This window comes from Gopherus flavomarginatus, chromosome 2, assembly GCF_025201925.1.
Source record: "Gopherus flavomarginatus isolate rGopFla2 chromosome 2, rGopFla2.mat.asm, whole genome shotgun sequence".
Taxonomy (NCBI): Eukaryota; Metazoa; Chordata; order Testudines; family Testudinidae; genus Gopherus; species Gopherus flavomarginatus.
The window spans coordinates 130,356,295-130,375,428 of NC_066618.1; the positions used below are offsets into that span (position 1 = coordinate 130,356,295).

The following is a 19,134-nucleotide window of genomic DNA, read 5'->3' on the forward strand; positions in this document are numbered from 1 at the left end:
TTCAACTGCTCTAAGTTATCCTGGAGTACACAAGCAGCACCTGCCTTTCCAAGCTTCATTGTGGGCTCCTCAACCATAGATGAGGATTTGGGTCAAGAGTGCTATAGCACACCATTAAATTCTGCACCCTTATTAGATAAGAGATTTTTTTTCTGATCATTCAGTCCCAATGTCTCTGTTATTACTGCACATCACTATCATCTGCTGCTGAAAAAGCAAAAAAAAAAGAAGGAAATTTTGGTTGTACTCAACATTTGAATTCAATCCCATATTCCTTGCACCAAGAATGCAGAGATGAATCATGTAACTTCTCATTAACTCAAGATTTTGATCAGTAAGTACATCAAAGCAAAAATATAAAGTGAATGCAACCAGGGCTGGCTCCAGCTTTTTTGCAGCCCCAAGCAGTGAAGGAAAAAGAAAAAAGCAAAACAATTCAGCTGCTGCCGAAGTGCCACCGAAGAGGAAGAGAGGCAGTGAAGGACCCACTACCAAATTGCCGCCGAAGACCCGGACGTGCTGCCCCAATAATGGATGGAGTGCCGCCCCTTTTTATTGGCCGCCCCAGGCACCTGCTTCCTTCGCTGGTGCATGGAGCCAGCCCTGAATGCCACTTGTTAACCATAAAAAGCATGAAACTATTATTTAGTCACAAAATAATGGTTGCTGTCAGTAATCATCTTCATTTTAAAATAATGGTCATAATCTGATGTGACAAAGCTCTGAGCCTGTATTGGTGGGTCCCGCACTTCCTGGCGGATACAGTGGCCTCAGAAGCTCACTAAGGTCCTCAAGATGACCTCCCTCTCCCGGTATGGTGGCAGAGGTTACAACTTATTGAGCTATTTTCATCACAGGCCGGTACGGGAGGTGGGATGGTGGAATACCCACAGTCTTTGTTGCTCTTTAGAGCTCCATAATACCATTTGGTGTCCTACCTGGACACCCCTTTCCCCTTTCAAAGGGATCTCTGTAGATCATGCGGGGGGAGAAGGGGAGAACCCAGGCCCGCCCTCTACTCTGGGTTCCAGCCCAGGGACCCTAATGGTAGCAGCTGTGATTGGCTTCCCTCCTTCACTGATGCTGCTTTGATTCCCTGGGCCACTTCCCCGTGGTCCCCTTTTCCAAGCTTCACCTTTACCTCAGGGATCAGTAATCCTTCCTCTCCTCCAGCTCCTTTCACCCGAGCTCCTCTCGAGAGAACTGGAAAGGAGAGCTTTTAGCGCAGTATAAGTGGGACCTTAATTGGTTCCAGCTGTCTCCATTAGCCTATCAGCCTTAACTGACTCTTTCTCAGTTAACTGAGGTCAGGTGCCAGCATTAGCCTAAGGACCTTAACTGGTTAAATTGGCATCAGGTGTCTTGATTGGCCTGGAGTAGCCATTGTTTGGCTATCCAGGGAACAGGGACCTGCTCATTCTGAGGCTGACATACCTGCTTTCCACTACCCTCTTACATCCTTCTGGCCTGAGTCCATCACACTATTTTTGGGGATCTAATCAGGTACTTAATTTTCAAACGCACTGAATAACCCTAGCTCCCATTGGAAGCAATGGGAATTTTGGCATTGATTTCAGTGGGATCATGATTAGGTTCCAAAGTAGTAAAACTAGGGAAAAAGCTTTTTGGTTCCAACCAAATCAAATTAATAATTTAATATTTAATTTAATATTTACATTTAAGCTAGTTGCCAGATATTAGGAATGGCAATATACAAAAACCTGTAGGAGAACACTTGGATCTCCCTGGACACACAATAGCAGATCTAAAGGTAGCCATCCTGCAGCAAAAAAACGTCAGGACCAAACTTGAAAGAGAAACTGCTGAGCTTCAGTTTATCTGCAAATTTGACACCATCAGCTCAGGATGAAACAAAGACTGTGAATGGCTTGCCAACTACAAAACCAGTTTCTCCTCCCTTGGTTTTCACACCTCAACTGCTAGAACAGGGCCTCATTCTCCCTGATTGAACTAACCTCGTTATCTCTAGCCTGCTTCTTGCCTGCATATATATATACTTGCCTCTGAAAATTTCCACTAAATGCATCCGACGAAGTGGGTATTCACCCATGAAAGCTCATGGTCCAACATGTCTGTTAGTCTATAAGGTGCCACAAGACTCTTCGCTGCTTTTACAGATCCAGACTAACACGGCTACCCCTCTGATACTTGACATATTTTCTAAATCATTCCCTTTTTCTGCTTCATTAAAACTTATTATGTGAAAAGGCTCCTACTTATTAACATCCGTTTGAAAACTTCATATATTGATCTGGTAACAGATTAGCACTAATGTATTTGCAGAGTTTTCTTCTTGACAAATTTTGGCATCACTATAGTCTAACAAATATTTTCAACATGAGGAATATTTTCAGAATGTTCTACAATTGATACAGGGTTGGTTTTTTTTTGTTTTTTTTTTTAGGATGTGCCAATGGGTCAGTATCATTTCCAGCGCTGCAGAGAAAGGTATATATAAATTTATTCACATAAAGTACAATAGATACAGCATTTTTACCACTAAGAGCCATTTTTTTCCAAAATATGATTTTTAGAGCAAGTCCTTCCAACAAAGAGATTGGATGTAAAACTAGATATATTTTAAAGTGGTGCTTATTAATTATGGATGTACATCTGCCAACAAACAGCATTAACCCTATAGAAAGTTGCATTACAGTACAGCGTGCATCATTTGAAAATGAAGCTGCCTCATAGTCCCCTAGTGGGGCTTCTGGTAAGGGTTTTTTTCAATTGACAATCAGTTTTTGAGTGTTACTTACTTCAAAAAGTAGTTTCAGAAAATATTATTGTGGTTCAAGTACTGGGGTTTGTGTCATATTCTGTGTTACTGCCAGACAAATTATTATAAATTCACATAATAAAGTTCAACTTGTCATTTTTCATGGCTGAATTTTCCATTAGTAGGAAAGAATGAGAAGAAATGGATGTAGGTGAACGGAAAAAGTTTTAAAAAAGAAAGGATTATGGCTGGGTTTTTTTAAATAAAATTAGCATGGTATTGCAAGAAAATTAGAGCTGGATTTCATCTTTTTAAGAGCCTGAGAAAGCTAAACTGTAAATAACATATTTTCTTCATTGCTATAAGTGATATCAGAAGTACCATAAATTGGTTTAAAAGAACCATTTCATTGAAAACTAACATTTTCATTCCCTTTGCCTAAGGTGGTAATTCATCCTGTCTGTGGTCTTTCTTTATTCTCTTTCAATGTCCCCCCTGCATATATATCATACACTATCCAAAGGTTGACAGGAAGCCAGGTAGTTCTATTCAACAGCAGTTCTGGATCCCATAGGAAGACCAACCTTTGGCTGATCCTACAAGACCTGACAAACACATCCTGGCTTTAAGGCTATAGTAGATTAGTTATGTTTCAGTTTGCACAGCATGTGAAAATCATGTATGTCAGCACTGTAGTGAAAGAGTGAACCATTTTATTGTGATATTTTCAAAGAATGAAATTCTTTCAAATACTGGAAATGCTTTTGTTTTCTTATTCTTTAATTATATTCTAAAATAGACTCTAAAGGTTCAAAAAATGATGATTGTATAACTTGGTCTGAAAATATAATATAGCTTATGGCCAAGATTTTCACAAATAAGAACCTAAAATCAGGCTTCTATATCCATATTAAGGCACTTGAATAAGTAGTGGTTTTTAAAAGAGCTGATCACCCAACCACTGAGGTCAAAGGGAACAGTTAGGTGAGTGCTCAGCTCTTCTGAAATCCCATCTTCTTAGTTATTTGCTAGATAGGGTTTGATAAGATTGGACAAGTGTCTGTTGTTATCCTGGACTACTTGTAAGAAATAGGTGATAGACACTTGACACATACCTGATAGTCATGAAATCAGTGATACATTTCAATAGTCTTGAAATCAGTTGCATTCAGTAGAAAAGTAATAGGGTTCTATAGAAACTTCTCTACGAACCTATGCTATCTTATCTATTGAACCATCCTGTAGATCAGGGGTCGGCAACCTTTCAGAAGTGGTTTGCCAAGTCTTCATTTATTCACTTTGATTTAAAGTTTCACATGCCAGTCATACATTTTAACCTTTTTAGAAGGTCTCTTTCTATAAGTCTATAATATATAACTAAACTAATATTGTATGTAAAGTAAATAAGATTTTTAAAATGTTTAAGAAGCTCCATTTAAAATTAAATTAAAATACAGAGCCCCTCGGACTGGTGGCCAGGACCCGGGCAGTGTGAGTGCCACTTAAAATCGGCATTCATGCCATAGGTTGCCTACCCCTGCTGCAGATCCTAAGTTATTAAGAACTAATCCAAAAGTCATGGCTCAGAAGGAGGAAGGGCTTGAGTTAACCTTGCCAAAATTCAAATCTGTGAGTTATCATAAACTCTAGGAGTTCAGGTAGTTCAAATCTGAGGTACTACCTATATCTTAAATTTTGTATATTAATCTTGAAAGGATGGAGAGAAAATCTGGAGTATTTGAGGTGCTCCAGGTTTTAGGAGAGCACAACTTCTGAAGTGAGCTACAAGTGAAGCCTGGTGTAACAGAAGAGAGTCCCATCCATGCAGACATTATGTCCATTTCATGCCCAGCTAACTTAAAATAAAATAAATCTTTTTGTTCATTATAGTAGTTTTACAGACTATATGAAGAGAAACCTGAAATATATTTGAAAATAAAGTTTTGATAACAATTATTTCCAAACCTGCTACTGGAAAGTTCTAAATCCTCTATTCAGGCCATACAGAGTGTTCCTATGAATGCGAATGGCATGTTCTTACCTAGTCACACAATGCAGACAAATATTAACAAAAATAGCTGCAGCAAATATGGATATTTTTAAGGAGCTGAGAATGTGAAATTCTTTTTCATAAATTCATTACATTACCAAGGTGAGCACTTTCCTTTAATAGAAATTTCCTCAACTCTAATTTTCTACAAGTGTGTTTTGTTTATTTTTAAAGCACAATTTTGTATTTTGCTTTTAGAGAGTATGTTCTTTGGGGAATGGATTGTCATAGAATCATAGAGTTAGAAGGGACTGCAAGGGTCATCTAGTCTAAACGCCAGCCAAGATACAAGATTTGTTGTGTCTAAACTATCCAAGAGAGGTGGCTATCCTGCCTCCTTTTAAAAACCTCCAGTGAGGAAACTTCCATGGCCTCAGGAGACAGTCTGCTCCATTGTCCTACTCTTCTGACAGTTAGGAAGTTGTCCTGAAATTTAATCTAAATCTGCTATGCTGTAGTTTGAACCCACTGCCTCTTGTCCTGCCCTCTACTGCAAAAAAAGAACAACTTTTCTCCATCTTTTTTATAGTAGCCTTTCAAGTAGCTGAGACAGCTACTAAATATCCTCTTTTCCAAGCTAAACATACCCAGTTCCTTCAGCCTTTGCTCATATGGCTTGCATTTCATCCCTCTGATTGTCTTTGTTGCTCACTTCTACATTCTTTCCAGTTTTCTACATCCTTTCTAAACATCAATGACCAAAATTGGTTGCAGTACTCTAGCTGAGGCCTAACCAGCGCTGAGTAGAGCGGTATTATCACTCCCTGTGACTTGCATGCTATGCCTCTGTTAATGCAACATTTTTTTTGCAATAGCATCACATTGCTGACTCACGTTGAGGTTGTGATCCATCACAACTCTCAGATCCTTCTTAGCAGTGCTGCTGTTCCATTTTGTATGTGTGCATTTAATTTTACTTCCCTAACTGTAGCACCTTTCATTTGTCTTTGTTGAATTTCATTTTGGTGACTATAACCCAGTTTTCCAATCAAGATCCAATGATAATATCTCATCTTTTTTCATTACAGAACAAAATCACAGAAGAAAAGATTTGAAGAGGAATTGAATGAGAGGATGATTCAAGCCATTGATGAAATCAATGCTCAAAAGTATATTTACATCTCCTCCCTTTAACATTCACATTCTTCTACAACTGATGGTAGAGTCTGCTGCCTCTCCTTGCATAGATGAACAAAACCCAAAAAGCAGTGGCACATCCACCATTCCATATCAGAAAGTAAAATAGGCCACTCAGAGAAACATTATGCTCCCTGCAGGCTAAGGAACAGCACTGTGCAGAACTTTTTCAAGGGCCTTGTTCTAATAGCTGCTGCACTTGTGATTCTTACATTGGGGGAAGATTCCATTTGCCCCTTGAAGTTCCTCTGCTCAAAACTTGATTCTTTAGGCCTTCTACAGGAATCCACGATTTGGCCCTAAGTCCCCATATCTACGACACCTCTCCACGTCCTCCTAAGAACTGGTACAAAGCCTTATATATAACTGGGAAATTAAGTGTAGTTATATCCTAAATTGATGGGACTGCTAGTGAAATATTTGGGTTTTTTCTTTTATTTTCTGATTTCATAGATAAGTGCACCTTAAAATAGTAATTGAAAAGACAGAGGTGAGGTAAGGAGAAAGAACAAAGGAACTTAGTAGTAAGGAGTGAAAATAGAAATAATTAATGATCAGGGGTAAAAACACATGGGGATTAACGTGGAAAAAGAAAATAAAGCATTATGCTCCTATAGCTGTATTCCATGTCTATTTGCTCTGGCTCAATACAATCATCTGTCACAGTAGATGAGTAAGTGAGATGAAGAAATAATAACCAGGACTTTCTGACACCGAAATCAGAGTGACAGAAGTGGCTCCACAGAACTAGAAGTGCCTCTTGTGCCACCTTTGATAATTATTGTTTCAGTTGGTCCATTGATTCATTAGAGCATAACATAGCTAGTCTGTGCACGTAAATTGTTCTCAGAAGCAGAGAGGCACACATTGAGTATATGTCCTTGGAGGAACTGGAGGTGATAGTTATTGATGATATCAGATCCTATTAGTGAATAGATAAGAGCAAGGTCAATACTTCCCTGACTGAAGAGTACAGGCTCCTTTAAATGTTAACTATCACTTCAGGATGAAATAGGGGGATCAATTTGCAAAAATTGTGGTTAGTAGTTATGAATTGTATTCTCCACTGCAGGTGTCCAATATTTGCTCAGTTGAATAAGTTGTATACTGCACCTAATTGCTAGAAACTCAAGGAGCACATTTAATTTTCATGTGTAACAATCCCATCAGGCTGTCTGTAGTTTTAAGAAAACAATTTTGAGTAAGTTCTCAGTGGAAGTGTATGTTGACAGTTATGTCACACACAAATAACAAAATGATTGGAAGCAAATCCTCAGATAGACAAATAGGTTTGTTTACACTGTGCTATTCTAAGAATGGGTTACAAGACACAATTCATACAGCTCTAGTGTGTTTTAAAGTACATGGGCTCTAAAATGTGACACTGCAAAATGGCATTGTGTGGTTCAATTCTGTGTTATTTATCAATGATTTCCATAACAAATGTTCTTAGTTACATGTAAAAACTTGCCAATCCTGCAGTTTTAACCTATGATCAAAGATTTAAACTGAGTTCTTTCCTTCTCATACATCATTATTAGTAAAAGCTACATCCTACAACTACATGTAGACAACAATAAAATTGAAAAGTCAAGTGCTCAAAACTAAGAAATGTCAAAAATATGGCTGACTGTGCATATGCATTAACACAGTAATAATTACTTGTTCACATATTTTTACAGTAGGTCCCCTACCTCATTCAATGCACAGGATTGACTGCTCTCAGGATGAATCAAGACTGTGTCTTGAATGAGACTGTTGTCTGTAGGACCCCTTCCTCATATGGAGGGCTACAGGTTTGTCATGGTGCAGAAAAAGCCATGAGTACCATGATTTTTCTGCAACTTCTCTGTCTATGACTTCCTCCAGGAAGGCTTTAGGTGGGTCACCAGCCCACTGCACAGGTGATGCCCTGGGGGAGTGTGTTGGAGAGCAAGAGCCTACCCCAAAACAGTAGCTCCTGTGTCCTATAGGGCCAGGCCCAGCTCCCCTCTCTAGACATTGCAATGTGGCACACAGGATCGCAGCCACACTCATTCAAATTTGGCCCAGTTGCCTCCTAGTCATGACCTGCCATTGCTTGTGCCCAGGGTGAGTGCATGCTGGGCTTGCTCTCAACTGCCACACTCTTCCCCAAAGGACACAGAAAGCTGGAGTGAATACAGGGTGGGCTTACTCTCCAGCCCCCCAAACTCATCCTCTTCACTAAGCAGGATTAGGATTGTGGTGCTGGGGAGTGGGGAGGATGCTGCCATAAGTGTTTGGTGCTCCCCCACTTGTCAGGGCATTTTTTTATCAAAAATCATAGATCACAACTTCTACTAAATTTACTTTGCTCTATCATTTTTGATAAAATATGCCCTGACAATTCTGTAGTCCTACTCATATATTACAGAAGATAGTGTGTAGTGAGTGAGGCAGTGATTTCAGGAAGAGAAAGGGTAGCCTTATGGTTAAAGAAATTGAATGTTGCCATGGAGAACTGGGTTCTCTCCTGTAGAGTTTCTGTATGATTCTGGCAAGTCACTGAAATCAAAATGTTCACAATTGGCCACTTAACTGTGAAGCACTCAGATATGTTGATGAAAGCTTCTATGAGGTAATGAATAATTTTGTATTCAGAAAGCCTGGGACCACACATTGAATAAGAAGGGAGGGAAGTTGAATTACCACCTCTTCACTGATGGACAACCTTAATTCTGGAATTTCCTAACTTTCGAGTGCTTGGCTTTGCAACTTTAATAATTTTTTTTATGTAAGCTTTTTTTTAATATAATTTCCTATTTTAAAAAAAAAATCATCATGTGGAACCTGATTGACCACTAGCATAGGTAATCAGCAGGGTCTAAACTTTTAAATACACAGCACAAACCTCTGCCATTTGCACTGTTACCAGATTAACTGATACCAGTAGTAGGCTGCATATGTTACTCCTGAGGACGTTCTGCACCAAAAAATTAAAAATTCTCCATACAATATTTTAAAATTCTGCAAATTTTATTTGTCAGATAAACGTGGAGGCTCCAACCAGGTATTGGGGCACAGGCCACTGGCTGCACAGAGGTGGAAGAGCACTGTGCAGTTTCCTCCCCGGGACACGGACTCAGCAGTGATGCTGCACACAACCCTGACACAGCACAAGGACCACCCCTCTTCCCCCTGAAACACTCCTGGGCCTTGCCCCTCTGTGCCAGGTGCACCAGGTGTGGGCAGGCAGGATGCAAGTGTGTGTGTGGGGGGAAACCAGGTGTGGGTATAGAGGGTTCTGTGTAGGGCAGTCTGGGTGCAGGCAGCTCAGTGTGGTGTCTGGTTGCAGAGGGATCTGGTTGCTCAGGGGCTTGTTCTGGGATTCTGAATGCAACAGTAATGGGACTCTGTAGTAGGGTCCAGGTGAAGGTAGTTGGGGCTCAGCAGGGAAGTCTGGGGGATAGAGCTTGGCAGGAGGTTCGGGGTGTGGGGGAATCAGTGGGGGGGTCTGGACACTGGAGGAGTGGGGCGAGGATCCAGGTGCAGCTGGTTGGGGCTTGGTGGTGTGAGGATCTGGGTGTGGGTGGCTTGTCAGGATGGTCCAGGTGCAGGGGTAGTGAGGCTCATCGGGAAGGTTCTGAGTGTGTGTTGGTGGGGTGAGGCTTGGCAGGAGGATCTGGGTTTGAAGGGGACTAGATACATGGGGATTAGGCAGATGGGGGAGCAGCTCCCTGTATAGGGATCCCTCTCCCTGCAGCTGAGGAGTGATGAGTGCAGAAAGCATGGCAGAGTTTCCTGCAGCTGGGGGAGAAATCTGGGATGGGTCTGACCCAGCCCTGGATGATGTACAGGAAAAGAGGAAGTCCCATCCTCTCCAACCCAGCCGGGACTAGCAACTGCAGCCAGTGCAGGGTAGGAGCCACCACCTGGGTCTTCCCCAGTCCCTCTTCCTACACCACAGTGATTTACCTCTCTGCCAGCTGCCCTGGGCATTCAAAACATTACTGGGGATGGGTGCATACCACTCTTCTGACTTCCCTTTGCTTTCCCGTCAGAAAGTCATTTTTCTCTGGGGAAGCAAAGAAATCTGCGGGAGGCATAAATTCTGCACATTAGATCAGGCATTGATGGGACTTTAGACACTCACTGTGCCAGATAGTTTTGGAGCGATTTGCTGGGACCAGAAGAGTGCAAAGCCTGAGATCTCCTGGTCTGAGTTCTAGGTTCTGGAAGGTAGTGTACGTAGGTTATTAGAGACATTTCTGCTCCCATTTACCATAGGCTTGTGTCTATCTTCCTTACCTCTTGTCCTCCCTCCCCCCACTCACATCTGCTTCTCCCTGCCCCTACCCCAGCTTCTCTTCCTCTGCTCCAGTTCTCCATCCCTAATTATTCCCCAGACTGCTCCCTTTCCTGTACAGTAACTTCTTGTTTAACATTGTAGTTATATTCTTGAAAAATGTAACTTTAAGCTAATCCAATTTTCCCATAAGAATTAATGTAAAGGGAGGCGGGGGAGTTAGGTTCCAGGGAATTTTTTTGGCCAGATAAAAGACTATACATATACATATATACAGTATAAGTTTTAAACAATGTAATACTGTACTCAGTGATGATGATTGTGAAGCTTGGTTGAGGTGGTGGAGTCAGAGGGTGAAAGAGGGTGGATCGTCTGGCTGGTCCTCTTGCTGTTCTTTCCAAGGTGCTGGCGGGGGGGAGGGTGCTTAAACCCCCGGCTATGCCCTAGGCCCGCCCCCACTCTCCCCCCCGAGCGTGTTGCATCCTCACTCCTCCCTCTTCCCCCACCCCAGTCTCTTGAATGCTAGGAAACAGCTAATTGCTGCAAGCAGGAGGCATGGCAAGGGAGGAGAGAGTTGCTGATCCGTGGGGCTGCCAGTAGGCAGGAGATGCTGGGGGGTTAAAGGGAGCTGATGCGGGACTGCTGGCCCCCATTGGTTCCGAGCCCCCATGGCCAAACAACGTTATAAGGAAACATTGCACAAATTTAAATGAGTATTTTCTCTAATATATCAGTGACATAACAACAAAACTATGTTAACTGGGATGATGTTAAGTGAGGAGTTACTGTACTTTTCAACTTGCTTCACAGCTCTTGTCCCCCTCCCTACCTGTTCCCCCCATCCCTGGCTCTTATCTCACACTGCTCCCCCATTGTCTGGCTACTGTCCCCCTCCCACTCTGTCTCCTGCAACCCCCACTTACTCCCTCCCCTCGAGGAAAATTGAGAACACAGGAGAGACAATTGTCCTGCTGTGAATTCTGGTGCCTGGTCACAGTCTCAGGGTAACTGAACCTGTATTCCCTCTCTGGTCCCGCAAGGGCACTCTTGAGGTTTCAGGTTCCCAGTTGTCACTTCTCTTGAGCCAGCAACTCAGATGTGTCTCCCTCCTGATCGGGCTTTTTAAAGCAGAACACCCTGTTGCCATACATTATGAATGCTCCAGCAAACAAGTGTGCCTAAAGGCCAGCACCTGGGTTGTGCTTTCTCTGTAACGACAATGTGCCAACAGTTACAAGTTACCGCACAGCTTTTCCAAAACAAACAGCTTTCTGGGGGCAGAGGAATAACAGAGAAAATAATAGAAAGATAATAAAAGCTTCTACTTACTGCTAACAAACATACGGGAAATCACCCATCTTCCACATAGAGAGTCTGATAGGCCAACATCCCATCCAGCTGCTGAGCAAGAGTTGGAGCATTTTCTTGGACCGAAGGTCCTATCCATTTGCTGAATCAAAAGGAAAACCCTGAATCTGTTTGAACTCAGCCTTTTATACCAAAAGTCCGGCTTTGTCCCTCAGCCTACAGAAAACAGATACAACCAGTCCCTCCCCTTATTCGCAGGAGGTCAGATTCAAAGGCTGGAAATCTACAGAGCCACCCTTGGCATTTTGCAGAAATCATTCCCTAGTGATTCCAGATTCTGCACAACCAACCCCCACACACAACGAGCCAGGAACACACAAATACACATCACCTGTATTGATACAAAGAGCTATGCATATTTCTACAGCTCATACTGCCTGGCCCATCTCAATCTAATGACTTTTTGAGCTTTTCATACTTTAAACATAAAATACATTAATACAACGTGGTCCCCAAATACTGCAAGTGGTTGCAGTATCTGTCACATCTAACACAAAAACAGCTCGGCGAAGCAATTGTAGGGAAAATCCTGTTCAACCCTTGAATGGAGTATGCTCAGTGACTCTGCTCTGCAGGCATGGCATATGCACAGCCTGGTCGGCATGCAGGAATTGTGAGAGCATGGAGCATGCTCAGTATGGACAGAATATTCAGAAAATTTAACTGCCAAACTTTAACAGGTCATATGAGAACTGAGCATATGTGAAAATAAGATTTTTCAAAGGCCAGACTTAGCCAAATGTAAGCATATTTTGTACAGGAGCAGCAAAAGGCGCTTTCCTGACACCAGTGCCAAATTTCAAGTCCCAGTTCCAAAGCAATCAAAAATCTTTTTTTTTAAATAATCTTGCAATCAATTTGTTAACAAAGGCAAAACAATTTATTTTCCCCTAATACCTAGTTTGGCAAAGTTATAAACTATAGCAGATAGGGTTTTATAATGGGACTTATCAGGCAACTTTCACTATAGATAGAGTTAGCTGCTTCACCCAAAATATAGTTTCTGCAGGCCAGATTGGGCCTCAGTTAGTGCTGTGTGTTGGATTACACAGCTGTAAATGGTTTCATCTGCCCCTCATAGGCTATGGGGGTGGTTTAAGCATTGGCCTGCTAACCCAGAGTTGTAAGTTCAGTCCTTGAGGTAGCCATTTAGGGAACAGAGTCAAAAATCTGTCTGGGGATTGGCCCTACTTTAAGCAGGGGATTGGACTAAATGACCTCCTGAGGTCCCTTCCAACCCTGATATTCTATAATAAAGCTACATTTTAGTCACAAGTATTTTTAGTAAAAGTCATGGACAGGTCACAGGCAGTAAACAAAAAATTCAGGGTCCATGACCTGTTCATGACTTCTACTATATAGCCCTAAATCTTGCAGGGGGCAGCCCATGGATGCCACAGGTGCTTGTGCGGGGAGGGAGGGTTGGCAGGCTTCCTATCTGTCTCCGCACCTCCCCAGAAGTGGCGACATCTCCCTCACTCAGCTCCTAGGCAGAGGTGTGGCCAGGCAGCTCTGCGCACTGCCTCTGATCTGAGCACCAGCTCCCACTGGCCAAGAATCGCAGCCTGTGAGAGCTGCAGGGGCGGTGCCTGAAGGCAGAGGCAGTGCACAGAGCTTCTTGGCCACGCCTCCATCTAGGAGCTGAGTGAGGGGGATGTTACCGCTTTCGGGGAGCCCCCCCAATGTAAGCGCCACCAAGACCCCACTTCACCTCATCCCATGCCCCACCCCCCTGCCTGCTCCCATGCCAAAACTCCTGCTGCTGCTGGGAGAGGAGGGACACAGTGCAGAAGTCATGGACAAACTCACAGCCTTAATCATAGATTCTGTCATGCTGTCAGGAGTATCATGATCAGAGGTGTAGCGAGCGCCCTCCGTACCCTCCGACCGGAGGGGGCCCCGCAAGGAAGGGAGCCCCTAAAAGTGGCAAAAAAAATGTAAGGTATAACTAGGTAAGTGACATTTATTGACGCTATTGCACAATCCATGTCGGTTTTACTGACAAAACCGTGAAGTCATTATAATACATCATAATGCTATTGGCTACATCAGTTGTCTGTCGGTCAGTTTCGAATTTTAGTTGGACCCATTCAAAGAATGTGTATTTGCGTTCATAATGGCGGTCGGCGGATAAATGTTATTAATTTAGTTGTTTAGTTTTTTATCGTTTCCAATGCAGAAGCGTGCTTTGTGATGCCTAAGAGAATGTATAAGAGCAGAGCCAGTAAACAAAAGGCAGCAAAAGATGCCGAGAAGAAACTTGAGAAAATTCCAAAGTTGTCAACGTATTTTGCGCTGCAATCCAATGTACAGGTACAGGCACATGAAATGGACAGCGCTAGCAGCGACGAATTGTACCCAGAAGTATCCAGAAGTGCTTCAAGTGAGGTCGAAGGTGAAGCCAGTTGTTCTACCAAACAAACTGTGACAGATATTCCAGCTGCTGCCGGGAAAGAAGTATCTGAATCTGAACCACTGACTGATGATCCAGGAGTTTGGCTGTCTATAATATCGGACAGGCAAGTGTGTAACATTGTTGCACGTGGCTCACCGCAGCAGAATGAAAGTTACGAATTTCCATTTAACGAGGAAAGACGGAGGTTCACAAGTACTCATTTCTATCGAACCATGGCAAATGGCGAGAAAATAAGACGTTCATGGTTAATGTACTCAGTTCAGAAAGATGCCATTTTTTGTTTTTGTTGTAAATTATTTGGCACTGGCGACATACCGCTACGTCGTGGAACATCTGCTTGGAAAGCACTATCAAAAAGACTTCAGCAGCATGAAACAGGCAAAGGTCATCAAGACTGTATGGTGAAATGGTTTGACCTTCGGTCAGGCATAGTAAACCGTACATCTATTGACCAACTCGAATTGCAGGCTTTTCTGAAAGAAAGAGATTTCTGGAGAAATGTTGTCAAACGCATGGTTGATGTCGTTATTTTCTTGTCCGAAAGAAACTTGGCATTTCGAGGAAGTAATGAAAAGCTCGGCGATCCTTCGAATGGCAACTTTTTGGGACTATTTGAATTGCTTGCAAAGTATGATACTGTCCTCAGCGAACTTTTACAGAGGATTAAGAAGGCAGAGACACATGTTCAGTACCTCAGTCCACAGATCCAAAACGAGCTGATTCAACTTGTTACCAGTAACATTCAAGAGGCCAACATAGCGCAGCTTAAAAAAACAAATATTATTCAGTTATTTTGGACTGTACTCCCGACATGTCACATGAAGAACAGATGTCTGTGGTGTTACGCTTTGTTGAATGCAACGGTGAAGATGGTGTCAATATTCGTGAAGCGTTTGTTGGTTTTCTTAATGTTCATGATACAACTGGCAAGGGCTTATTGGAAGCGTTTCTTGAAAAGGCAAACAACTTAGGAATAGACAATGCTGACATGAGAGGCCAAGCTTATGATAACGGCGCAAATATGAGAGGAAAAAATAAAGGAGTTCAAGCCCACATGCTAGAAATAAATGACCGTGCCTTGTATGTACCATGTGGATCTCACACTTGGAATCTTGTGATCTCAGACGCGGCAAAGTCATCGAAATAGGCCATTGACTTTTTCGGTCTGATTAACAGAATATACGTTATTTTTTCTTCTTCACCTTCACGTTGGGATACACATCAAGAACATATGCTAATATCTGTTAAAGGGTTATCGGACACTCGTTGGGAGTCGAGAATTGATGCTGTGAAGCCATTGCATTGTCACCTTGAAGAATTATGCAATGCTTTGTCATCTTTGCGAGAATATGTGCTCGAAAAGAAAGATGGCAATACAGCAATAGAAGCCGGTGCGCTTTTAGACCATGTTACTACTTGGCCTTTTGTTCTGACTGTGTACACGTGGTACGATATACTATTTCACGTCAATAAAACCAGCAAATTAATTCAGTCACCAGATGTGTCAATTGACGTACTGCAGGCAGAAGTCGGTGCTACAATGAAGTTTTTGGAAGACTATCGAAATACAGAGTATAACTCTGTGGTCACAAATGCATATGAAATAGCAGAGCATATGGATATTGAGCAGGTGTTTCCAGAAACCAGGGTGCAATGTAAGAAGAGAATGTTTGATTACGAATGTGCTGATGATTCGAGTCGTCTTTCTGCTGAAGAAAAATTCAAATCGCAGTTCTTTCTTCTTCTCACTAATCAGGCCATATCTTCTGTTTCGTCGCTATTTGACCAACTCGTGGAGTGGTATAAGTTGTTTGGATTTCTGTACAACGCTAACAGCCTGAAGCAGTGTCACAGAGAAGATGAACTGGAGAATCACAGCAAAAATTTTGAAAGAAAAATGGGAGACATTGATGCCAACAAACTCATAATGGAATTGAATCATTTTATTTATGTCGTCGAGAAAGAGAGAGGACTTGTCACGGCAAACAATTTTTTAACGTACATATACAAGAACAGCCTTCAGGAGATATATCCGAATCTTTGCATTTGCATCAGAATTCTTCTGACCACACCAGTTACTGTCGCTGGTGCTGAAAGGAGCTTCAGCAGAATGAAACTGATCAAGAATATCCTGCGCTCAACCATGACAGATGACAGGCTTTCTGCACTTGCAGTTATCTCAATCAAAAACAAGATCTCTGGACTATGACGCATTGATTAACCAATTTGCGGAGAACAAGGCTCGAAAGAAGCACTTTGCATAAATACGGAATACATGTACACTGTAGGCCTATGTATACATAATATGAACCCTGTATATTGTATAAAATAAATACCGCATTCCAGTTTCTGCTTTGTAAGGGGCCCCGGACATATGTTCGGAGGGGGCCACGTTCTTTGTTGCTACGGCCCTGGTCACGATCATGAGTGGCAACCTCAGGGAAGACTGTCAAGAATCAGGGCAGAGACCTCAAGCTGGTTGTATGTTCTATAATTACATTGCATCAACCCAGTAACAAGTGTGAACTCCTAAAGCACTATCAGTCACAGTCAGTCCCCTTGGGCATTCCAGTCTATCTTGTCACCCGGACAAGCTGGACTTAGTGTAGGTGGTTGCTATACACCAAAGATCATAAGGTATGCAGGTTATTCCCAGTCCCAAAGGACCAGTGACTTACCTTAGGTCAATTTGTACCTTAGATCTCACATGAAAAAAACAACACTTGTAGCCAATCCTATCATAAACTAAGGATTTATTAACTGAGAAAAGAAATTAGAGAGTTATTACAAGGCAAACATACATACAAAAATAAGATACAGTCTATGGTTTTCAAAGGTGACAGAGTTGTAGTAATCTGTCACCTCTGAATGTCTTTTATTGCTAACCCAGGTTGACCCTGGGGATCTCCGCTTCTGTTTCATAGCTCCAGCTCTGAGAGAGTCCAAACAGCAAAAAAGATTTAAAATATTCTTGTCAGCTATTTTTATTTCCTTCTTTCAGAATTCAGGCTGATGGAATGAGCCATTTTTCACATAGCCTTTTCATGAATGTAAGGGGCAATTAACAAAATCTTTGTATTGTGATGTTCCACAATGGCCCATTAGTTTTGCTAGCCTTTCTGATGGGCAGGAGACAATCCTTCCTCACTAGGTATACAGTTTCCAAGCAAATAATTTGTACAGTTACAAAGCAAAAACTTAAATATTATCTTATAGCATGTGATAAAGAAATTATCACTAAAGAAACACTAAACACACTTATAAGTCCGATACCCACCTTAACCATATGAACACACAGCTGAAACAGACTAGTTTCCAGCAATGAATTTGTCAGTACTGAGCGGAGACCTAAAGCCTTGACAAGAGCTGGCACCTGGTCAGCCAGCTTCACAGTTACCACAGAAGCTGGAGCCCCCCAAAAATCTAAGTTCCAGTGGAAGTTGGTTAACAGTTCCGTTGATTTATTTATTTTTGTTTGATTTATAACTAAAAGAGTAAGAACTTTGGCATACTGTAAACATGTAATGACAAAAAAAGAAATGACAATCAGGGCCCGCACTGGTAATAATCCACCAGAGATAGCTATCACATCCAAAAAAAATACCCCATCAGTACTCTGCCATAGCCACAAATACCAGCCTTGATCATACCTCTCCCTCCTCAAAACACTGGGTAAAGTGATGGGTCTTGCAGTATGCCCTGAATGGCATCAGGTGCAGGCTTTTTCAGACCACCATGAGGATTGAATTCCAAAGCTAATTGAATAATATGTTGCCATCCTTCTTTTCTGCTGACGGGACTCCAGCTCATGCACCTCTGCTGACCACAGCAGTATAGCACAGGGAAAGAGACAGCCTCTGAGGCACAAATTCAGGTGTTTGGGGCTTTATAGATCAAAATCAATACCTTAAACTTCACCCAAAACCTACAAGCAGCCAGTGAATATCCTGTTCTTTTACTACCATCTACCCCAGATTCAGTTTCTGAATTATTTTAAGATGAATGCTCATGTAGGATGCATTGTGGTCGTATCAGTGTAATTGCAAAGGCCCAGATTCTCCAAGGTAATTAGGTGCCCAACTACCTTTGAGCATTTTGACTAAGGTGACCAAAACATGTATTGCAGTAGCAAGCTCCCCACCCAAAATTAACATTTGCAATCTGTAGGCCAGAAAAAGAAGGAAAAAAGCCTGTTGCTGATGCATATGAAGAAAGAGATTCCAACTCACTTCATCTTAGATGGAATGGCTTTGTAGGACTAACAGAAGTGGCAGTAAAAACTTATTTTTATTGTTAACTTCATCAGATGTATGCAGGGGTGAAAGTAATAATAAATTCTTACTGGTACAGGGACTGGCTCTGGGCCCCGAGAAAGGGCAGAGCCTCAGGTAGAAGGGGCAGGGCTGGGGGTCAGCCTTCCCCAGCCAGCCCATCCACACTGCCTGGCCTGCACAGCCCAGGGCTCCAGCGGCGATTTAAAAGGAACAAGACTCCGGCCACTGCCGTGGTAGCAGCAGCTGGGAGCCCTGGCCCTTTTGAATCGCCAACCCCAGGGCAGCTGCCCCCTTTTCCCACCCTGCTGGTGACCCTGTCAGTAAGGCAAAAGGGGCAGCAATGTTAAAACGCTGCCGCAGCAGCAGAGCTTTAACATTGGCTGGGTACGGGCTGGTACCGACTTGTTACCGGTATGCTGTACTGGCCCATTTTCACCCCTGGATATATGTGTGACTCTAGATACCCACAAGGAACAGATTGGTTGAATAAGAAGGTGCAGTTTTTCCAGAGTCACCTTTCAGAGAAATGACATTTAAAGATAATGATGAAGGCATTGCCTGCTCACACTACTCTGAATTTACCTTTCCTAAATGCTTCTACCAACTGTAGTAATTGGACAGTTTTAGTTAATAAGTTGCTTTGTTTTGCTTTCCATGAAAATTAACTTCACCTTGCTCTTTCCTGTAATTTCATTTAAGATGATAATGAACTCTGGGTAATGTTTGTAACTAAAATGTTCTTCTAAATCTAGAACGAGTCTGTAATGTTAGGAAAATTGTTTACGTTGCAAATTCTCAATTAACACCCATTAATCAGAGACCAAGAGGACTAGGCCCATTATAATCAAATAGCTGAGTGGCACTAAAAAAAGAATGTTTTGC

At 42.3% G+C, this 19,134-nt stretch overlaps 1 protein-coding gene across 2 annotated transcripts in view; it reads left to right on the forward strand.

Moving 5' to 3' along the window:
* The window catches only part of ADCY2 (adenylate cyclase 2), a 444,758-nt gene that overhangs the window by 323,483 nt on the left and 102,141 nt on the right, over nt 1–19,134 (forward strand). For both annotated transcript variants that reach the window (XM_050938140.1, XM_050938141.1), the window contains 2 exons: nt 2,426–2,469; nt 5,819–5,899. In XM_050938140.1, coding sequence (XP_050794097.1) covers nt 2,426–2,469; nt 5,819–5,899 — 125 coding nt within the window. The remainder of the gene's footprint in view (nt 1–2,425; nt 2,470–5,818; nt 5,900–19,134) is intronic.